Genomic DNA, 9,307 nt, shown 5'->3' with positions numbered 1-9,307 from the left:
ACAATGTTTTATTTCATATTAAAAAGAAAAAAATTGTCAGACACTAAACCAACTTGCCTGAACTTTATAACTGACTTCCAGCAATATAGCACCCCATTGGCTAAGGTTAAGAACAAAAAAAGCAATGAAGACATTTAAGTTATTAAATGACAAAACAAATAAAATGATGCATTTAAGGCAAATCCTGGCATTATATAATGTGAATGTAATCATTTTTTTGTCTGTTTGCTTTTTCATTTGTCTTTTCATTTTATGTATTTTTTATTTATTTGTACTGTTGTTTGTTTTGTCCTATGTATCTGTATGCACTTTTGTATTTTTTTTTAAGAAAGTTGGTAGTGCATATACTTGTGAGTAACAAGTTCACTAAAAATATTTTGTCAGTAAGTCGGTTTGGTTGTGGCCAGACGTATCACCAATTTTGTGACATAATAATAATGATGAAAAATTATTGTTTATTATTACAACCGCATACACTTGAGACGTTATTATCACTCATGTAATTCCCTTCACTGTTACGCTACAGCGGAATCATTCTCCGCTTGCTGTGTTTCTGGAGGGACAGGTCTCGTGCTGGACTTGTTTACGCACGCGCCCTCTTCCTGCTGCACCAACATGCCGACTGACAACAAACGTGTCCGCGGCCCTGAGGTGTCCCAAAGTCCGTCTCTGTTTGCGTGCAAGCCGGCGGCTGTCCTCCCGGCGCACGGCCCCAGAGCGGACGGTCGGCAGCGGGATCAGGTGGACGTCCGGCCGGTGTTTGTCCGCTGCGGGCTCGTGAGCCAGGCCAAAGGCTCCGCGTACATCGAGGCTGGAGACACCAAGCTGATGTGCTGCGTTTACGGCCCCAGAGAGACGGAGCGGAAAGACGAGACCGACATGAAATGTGGAAGGTGTGAAGTGATTTCATACATGTATTTATATGTTTTATTTTACTTATCTACTTGTTCTTTCATGACTAGTTTATGTTAACTGACTGAAAGGATTAACTTCAGAGGCGTTATGGCATTTAAGCTATAATAGGCAACATTCGTTAAAAGCACCTTTTTCCATTTTCTTTCTTTTAAACTTTTTGGAGATTTTTTTCCTTTAATTTATTTGGAGATATTTTTCTTTTTTTTTAAAAAAAAAAAAAAAGGTGATTATTTATTTGTTTTTTTAGATAGTTTTTTTCTTGATTTTTTGTGATTTTTTTTCCCTTTATTTATTTTTTTCCTTTAAAATGTTTTGTTTTTGTTTTGTACTTTTTTTTTTAGACTTTTGTTATATTTTCTTTCTTTAAAATCTTATGGCGAGTTTTTAATCTAAAAAACAACAACATTTCTTGGTGTTTTTTTTTATTCTCTAAAATTTTTTTTTTTTTTCTTTAATTCATTTTTTATGATTATTATTAATATTATATTACCATTGTATTTTCCAACTATTTTCTATCCTTATTTTTGAAATATATACATACACACACACACACACACACACACACACACACACACTAGGTACTTCTAATGTTTAATACAATTTTGAATAACTGAATTTATTTCTCTGTGTGTGCAGGTTGACTACTGACATGCGTTTTGCTCCATTTTCCTGCCCGGAGAGGGGCTCCTGGATTCAGGGGAGCCAGGACAAGGACTTTTCCCTGATGCTGCACGAGAGTCTACAGCCCGCCGTGTGCCTCCACAAATACCCCCGCTCTCAGATCGAGGTCAACGTGATGATCCTTGAGAACAGCGGCTCGGTTCTGGCCCACGCAGTCACGTGCGCTTCTCTAGCTCTCGCGGATGCAGGGATCGAAATGTACGATCTGGTGCTCGGTTGCTCCATACGGCAGGATGGCGCCTCTTATGTGGTCGACCCCTCTTACATGGAGGAGAACAGCTGCAGCTCGGTCAGCGGTGAGAACCAGGGCCGCCTGACTGTTGCGTTCCTCCCCAGCCTGAACCAGATATCTGGGCTGCAGTCGGATGGAGAAATGACTGAGGAGACGCTGACGGCGGGGGTTCGGACCTGCATTGAGGGATGTTATAAACTGTACCCGGTCATCCAGCAGGCCCTGGCCAAAGCTGTGCGCAGGGCCGCGCCCCCACCATCAGAGAGCTGAGAGACTCAATAACTGCTCGGGTTCATTGTTTTTCTACTTTATAATTTCCAGCCCTGACTTTTTTGACAATATGTCTCTATAATTGCTATTATGTTGTTTACATAAACACAAATAAGACGGATTTAACTGTATTTTCTTATTAAATGATATACCCATGCATTTATGTGTTTTATTCTGCATTTGAAACTTTGGGAAATACAAGCAAGAGTGCACCTAGTTTAGTTCAGAAACAGAAAAATAAAATTAAAAAGTTTAAACATGGTGCTGGAGAGGTTAGAAGCCACAAATGGTTAATGGAGATACCTCCCCTTTTGAATAAGTATAGTCATTAATAAAAAGAAAAAAGATGATTGCATAATTGCTAGAAATTTCAAGATTTAGCAGAATTCAAATATTTTATCTAACTGTGATTTTGATATTTATATAATTATGAACCAGTTTTGAATAATGAAAATTTTGATATTGGCGTTGTTCTAAAGAGATGGTCCACTCCATTTCAGTGAATATTGATTAGGCAAAGTCCAACAATACATAAGATTAAAGTCCTTAAAGTGTCTGATGAGATGTGAGTGCATGTCTGAGGAACACTAAAAGAAGTTCTGGAAAACACTCTGCAAGTCATTAATCAGTCATTCAGTCATTAAAAATTGATAGAAACTGAAATTTCCTAAAGAGAGGAGCAGATGAGATGCATCTTTCAGCAAAGCTAATCACTGCCAATTTTTTTATTTTTTTAAAATAGGAAAATCTTATTTAGATAAGTGGGGCGTGGCAGCCCAAGCAGTATTACAACACATAATATCAGGATAAATTAAGCTGTAATAAGTTAAAATACAAAAATGCCAATGAATGTACATCACTTAAGATACAAATAGACTTCACAGTCTTTTTACAGAAAAGTTCAATATTCCTCTGTGTATTAGAATTTAGATAGCTCATATAGTCTAACTCCTGAATGTATTTTGTAGGGGTCAACAGATTATCAGCCTGGCTGATTATTGTGGCTGATATTTGGCATTTTGCCTATTATAATTAACTAAAAATTGCAAAGAAAGTGTCAGCATGTGAGGAACTTTTAGGTTGTAAAACTTTAGGGGGGCTTTTTTTTTATTAATTATTTTTTTGTTTAAATTTTCACTTGACTTTATCCAAAAAAAGTTGGGAACTTGCTGTATATGATGCTGTACATTTAGGTTTTGATTCAACATTTGCCAAAGGCATTGAAACAAAGTTTTGTGTTGAAGTTTATTATAATCCAAATGCTGAATATTGAAAATATTGGTTATCGGTCTCATTAACTTCTAATAAACAGTATCAATTAACCAATATCTGTTGACCACTAATGTTTTAGTGATGCCAACTTCTCAGTTCAAATAACTCTTGCAAATGTGCAAATCTTGCACAAACATCTCAGATGAATATGGTCGACAAAATGTCTCCAGTTGCTCTGTGATGAGCTCTGCTGGAGGTTAAAGTTTAAGATGATTTTAAATCTGCACCGTCTGGAACAAATTTACATAAAGCATGCTGCTGTGCCTTGAAAGTGCAGTGTCAGTGGCACCTGTGATCAGCCTGAACCCAGTTGCAGTGCCCTGTAGAAATAATCTAATGCCACTAGAGGGCTCCCAATATAAGGTTTATATTTTAAAGCAGTGGGTTAAGAGAAAGCCTGCATGTGGGTCAGTTATAGGACAGTGGGCCCCATCACCACTTTTATGGTTTTAACTCTCTTTGTGGTCACTTTGTGTCCCTCTTTGGTTGTTTTGCCTGTTTTTGTAATTACTTCTTATAGTGTCTTTTTAAAAAAAAAAAAAAAAAAATCAGTGAAATTTATTATTTGTTCCAGAGGGCAATTTGTGCAGCAAGTGTACAAATATGCACATAAAGCAAAAACAATATGACACAGAAACATACAACAGTTGATATTAAGCTGTACACAGCGTGACTGGCACCAATGTACATTCAAGCTCCACAGGAGCAGATGAATAAAGGCTCTTAAAGGCATGTGCAGAAGAACTCACCCCAGCGTGGTGTCCCATCTTCCAGCAGTCCGTGGATTTACACACTGTACCTGCTCTCTGGAAAAACTCTGTTATAATCCTAATTGCTAAGAAACCCTGTCCATCTGAGAATAATGATTTTAGACCCGTGGCCCTGACTTCAAAATGCTTTGAAAAATATATGGTGTCTCTGCTCAGGGCAGAGGTCAACTCGGCACTTGACCCACTCCAATTTGCTGACAGGCAGGGCAGGGGTACTGATGATGCCATTAACAGCATCACCCACCTCACTGTTAAGCACTTAGAAGACCCCAAGGCCTATGCACGTATTTTATTTGTTGATTTTAGTTCAGCTTTTAATACACTGCAGCCTCATCTTCTTATTCAAAAACTGAAGCAGATGAGTGTCAGCCCTTTTTTAATTAAGTGGTATTTCTCTTTATTAAACAATCAAAGTCAGCAGGTCAGAGTCAACAACGTCCTTTCTGATCCCAGACCCATCAGCACAGGTGCCCCGCAGGGCTGTGTCAGCTCCCCAGTCCTTTTTACACCGTACACAAACGAATGCACAAACAGCCACCCTGGGAACTTTGTTTTTAAATTTTCAGACGACACAGCTATCCTCACCTTATTGTACAAAGACACAAGCCCATCAGCCTATTTCTGCGAAATACAAAATTTTGTACAGTGGTGTGATGCAAACCACCTCATTTTTAACGTTACCAAAACGAAGGAGATGGTTCTGGACCCCAGATCAGTGGGTGATCACAGTCCTGTGGTCATACATGACACACATATCGAACAGGTGTGCTCTTACAAGTATCTCGGTGTGCACTTGGACAACACTTTCAGCTTTAAAGATCATGTTGAAACTGTGTGTTCTCGTCTACAGCAGAGACTTTACTTCTTGCACAGACTCAGAGTGTATGGTGTGGACCAGAGGATTATGTTTTTATTTTATCAGGCTGTATTGGAAAGTGTGATCAGATATCAGCGTGGTTTTGAAACCTCACTGTACAGTTAAAAACTAAGCTGGCCCGTCTGGTTCACACAGCTATGAAGGTGATGGGGAGAAACGAGTACCAGTCCCTCCAGTCAACGTACGAGCAGTCTGCTCTTCAGCAGGCTCAGAGGATATTGACTGACCCATCAAGAATATGAGCTCTTGCCCTCTGGCAGACGATACAGAGTTCCCCACTGTTAACTTAACCGATTTAAAAATTCATTCGTTCCGACCTCCATTAAACTTTTAAATAGTGCTGTTTGAGGCTGCAGGGATTGTGCAATATTTCCATGGGTTTTTACCACAGGGTATGTGCAATATGTGCAATGTGCAATATGTGTTATGTATTTGTATGTGCAATATCCTGTGACGTACAATGTTGACTATGTGCAATTCATTATGTTTGTTTTATCACACTGTGGAGGCATGTTGTGCGCAGCATACAAGTCCAAAACAAATTTCCCCATGGGGACAATAAAGTATATCGTATCGTATCGTATCGTATCGTATCGTATCGTATCGTATCGTAATAAATGTCCACCATAACTCCATAGGATCTGTAATAATTCGGTAAGCATTAAAAATGACAACATCTCCCCCTAACATGAACATTTTGTGGTATAGAATGCATCACCATCAGCAGGTCATGAAAGTCACAATACTGCACCATCAGGACCAGTACTACAAAGGCCAATGCTGCAACATAGCACACAAGTACTACAATATGTACTGTTACTGTCAGTCTCACATCAACATCGTCATTAACATCAATACTACAGTCACAACACGTAAAGCTACTGTCATCCAATCATCATCATCGACATCATCATATTACCAGTACAATATGTACTGTTACTGTCATCGTTATCATAGACATTATCATCATCATCCTTATCGTCATCATCATGATCAAAGGTAATGGACGACTAAAGCAGTCACCTTAGTGTTTAAAGCATGTTTTTGTAGTCGTTTGGGTCTCTTTTCACTAATAATGTGTCTTATTGGGGAAATTTTGTGTCTCTTTGAAATATTTCAGTGTAATTTTTGGTTGTTTAGTGTCTCATTTTTAGTCATTTTGTGTCTCTTTTTTGTTGGTTTACCTGTTTTTGTGGCTATTTTGTGTCTCTTTGCAGTTCCTTTGTATCTCTTTGTGGTCATTTTGAATCTATTCCTGGTCCTCCCTTTCTGAGATGATTTTCCTCTCCTTGTGGTTGTTTTGTGTCTCTTTGTTGTTATTTTGTATTTATTTGTGCATATTTTGTGTCTTTTTGTGGTCTTTGAGGTAACGTTGCATAGTTTTGAGGTTAGCTTTTGTCTCTTTAAGGTATTTTTATGTTGTTTTTTGTAGTTTTGTGTCTCCTTGTGTTTTTTTTCTGTCCCTGTTTAGCCTATTTGTGACTCTAAGTTGTTATTTTTTGTCCTCTTGTGGTTGTTTTATGTTCCTTTGCAGTTATTTAATGTCTCTATATAGTTGCTTTGCCTGTTTTTGTCATTATTTTGTGCCTCTTTGCACTTCCTTTGCAGCTCCTTTGTGTACCTTTGTGGTCGTTCTTCTTGGTCCGTAAATATTAATAATATAATTTGAGTGACATTAAGTGAAGATGAAGGTGCCCCCTGACACTTTGGGCCCCTGTGCCTGTGCGTGGTACAGCAACCACCAATGCACCTCTATGGGCCTGTACTACTCAGTCTCCTTAGCAAATTTGGTGCTCACAAGGCTTCTCCAAGCGGCATTAAAAAGGATCCAATCAAAAAATAGTCTAAATTCTGGCGTCCTGGTGCCCTCCCCCCTCTCTCCTCATCAGCTGTCTACTGTCTATAACATCTCTGCTCAGTGTCTCTGTTTTTGTAGTCCAGTGAGCTCTCTCTGGATTGCATTTGCTGAAATAGCACATTAAAAATGTTGGCATAGGGCCAAATCCTGTGTTTGCAGAAATATCCAATACTGACGTTTTATTCTTGACAGTGGGTTGATGAAATCCACTGTGGGTGTGTAGTAAGTGACAAATGTTCTTACACGACCACACACCCTGCAGAAAAATGTCACATCAACAATTACGCGATTTTTAAAATATATTTTGAAGAGGAACACCGTCTAAATTAAGAATTACAGTATGTTATTAGAATAGAATAGAATAGAATATTCCTTTATTGATCCCCCATTGGGGGAAATTCCAAATGTTACAGCAGCATGAAAAAAGAAAAGTGAAATGTAACAAAGAAAATAACAATAACAAATAACAATAAATAAGTAATAAAATAAGTATGTACATAGAGGAAATAGGGTATGTACACATAATAATAATTAAGTAATAACTATTAAGTAATTACTGTGGTCAAAGAAAGTTCACAAACCAAGCTACTCTCTCAAACCCACCAGAGACACCAGAGAAGAAAGTCGAAAACTTGTGATGTCATAGGGTAGAAAGTCTGGAGCTGCCAACACTGAAGCATTTCCTCTTGTGTCATATACAGTAGTTTACATATATTTGGGCCCATTTGTGTTTGCGTGTGAGGCGAGAAAGATGATGAAAGACTGTGGAGTGCAGTGCACTTTTAGTCCCTGCCCATCAGTGCATCACTCCGTTGACACTTTGGTGTGATCGAGAGGCTGAGGTCGGTTAAAGACCTCGTTTTCCCGAAACATGACCATCCCAGCATTCCACAGCTCAACATCACACTGATACAAACGCTGTTTTCCAGTCAGGCAGATGCCCTCTCACCAAGGCACATATTTACTCGCAAAATATCTGCTCAATGTCACGGTCTGATCAGTCACAGATACGTAACAGGAAGTGTTTCATAATCAGAAATAGTTTTGTTGCCAAGCAGCTTTGCACAACCAGGAAATTTTACTTGGTGGTTTTGGTGTGTAACAAAAAATAAAGCACCAAAGTCAAAAGACATGATATTAAATTTAAAAAAAAAATACTAAAGAAAATATGAAAAATATGTTTGTTTTTTTAACAGAAGAACTGTACAGTATTGTGCAGGAATGTGCAAAAAATGTACCCATGGATGTCTAAATGTTCACAGTATAAAGTATAAAAATATGTGCGTGTAGGGGGACCATAGAGATAAAATAAAATGTGGATACATGTTGATGCAGATGTCGTGTCAGGAGGAAAAAATATTATTCTGTAATTATAGGACATTTTTGGCCTTAATGGCTTTAACAGGTTTTATTTATAAATCTGACTCTGCACAAAAAACTATAAATGCATCAAAATCAACGTTGTTGCTAATCTTTGACATATCCAAGACTGTGTTTAAAAAAAATCCCCACTCCCCTATCATTTATTATTTGTAGTATAACTACTTTTTCATACAAAAGACAACAGTGACGTCATGTTTTCAAATGTGGCATTTAAAGAATCCCTAATATGTTTAATTGTTTTGTATGTGTGTGTGTGTGTGTGTGTGTGTGGGGGTCATCTGAGCAGATTCATCTCAGCCTGTTTAAATTAGGAATGAGTTTACACTGAGCGGTCACACTGAGGTCATGTGGTTCTGTTTTTTTAGCTGAGTCATTCACTAACTGAGGCATGTACGTATGCGGTGCTTCACTGTATCAGTGAAATTGTGAGTGTGCATTGCCTATAATGAAACGCCTAATGTGTCAGAGTAGTCACCATTATTTCGCTGTAGCGACAGTCCTCCAGGTTATTCAGCGTCTGTTTATGTGTGGACTGGGTGCTTGCATTTGTTGTCTGTGCTATTTTTGGTTCTGTGCTAATTGTTTGTGTGTGTGTTTATTCTTAGTTCTGTCAGTCCGTCACAGACCTCGTTATCTTCCTGTTTGGCTCCTCTGAGCCAGACAATACAGCTTCCATCACCAGCTATCTGCGGACGCTGAGATATGTAACACGATGCAGTAAGCTCTCGAGTCACACCAACAGATTCTGTGTCTCTCAGTCTGCAGTCACGCAGTCCAGTTTACGTTTTGTTCTTCAAGAGAGGCATTACAGACCAAAGACTAATATGCTGAACCAGCCGCCACAACGTCATTCAACGTTGCAGCAATAAAACAAAAGCAAATGTAGATATATATATATATATATATATATATATATATATCAGTCAAGTCAAAGTTCATTGCAGGCCAATCATAAGGCATGCTTCAAAGGGCTGCAGAGTATTTTCCCACTTGACTCAGAGGTCATCAGGTCATCTTCAAGTTAAAGTGGAAGTGAGACGTCTTGCTCG

The 9,307-nt window shown here is 38.5% G+C and overlaps 1 protein-coding gene across 1 annotated transcript; it reads left to right on the top strand.

The window, feature by feature from the left end:
- Positions 1–524: 524 nt before the first annotated feature.
- On the top strand, positions 525–2,257 carry exosc6 (exosome component 6). The gene is made up of 2 exons (XM_042496593.2): positions 525–893; positions 1,552–2,257. Exons 1-2 carry the CDS (start codon positions 616–618, stop codon positions 2,096–2,098), a joined length of 825 nt encoding a protein of 274 aa, XP_042352527.1. The 5' UTR covers positions 525–615; the 3' UTR covers positions 2,099–2,257.
- The last annotated feature ends 7,050 nt before the right edge of the window (positions 2,258–9,307 follow it).

This window comes from Plectropomus leopardus, chromosome 7 (genome assembly GCF_026936395.1).
Source record: "Plectropomus leopardus strain MGB_pleo_1.0 chromosome 7, ASM2693639v1, whole genome shotgun sequence".
NCBI lineage: Eukaryota > Metazoa > Chordata > Actinopteri > Perciformes > Serranidae > Plectropomus > Plectropomus leopardus.
This window is presented reverse-complemented; position numbering and strand designations above follow the sequence as displayed.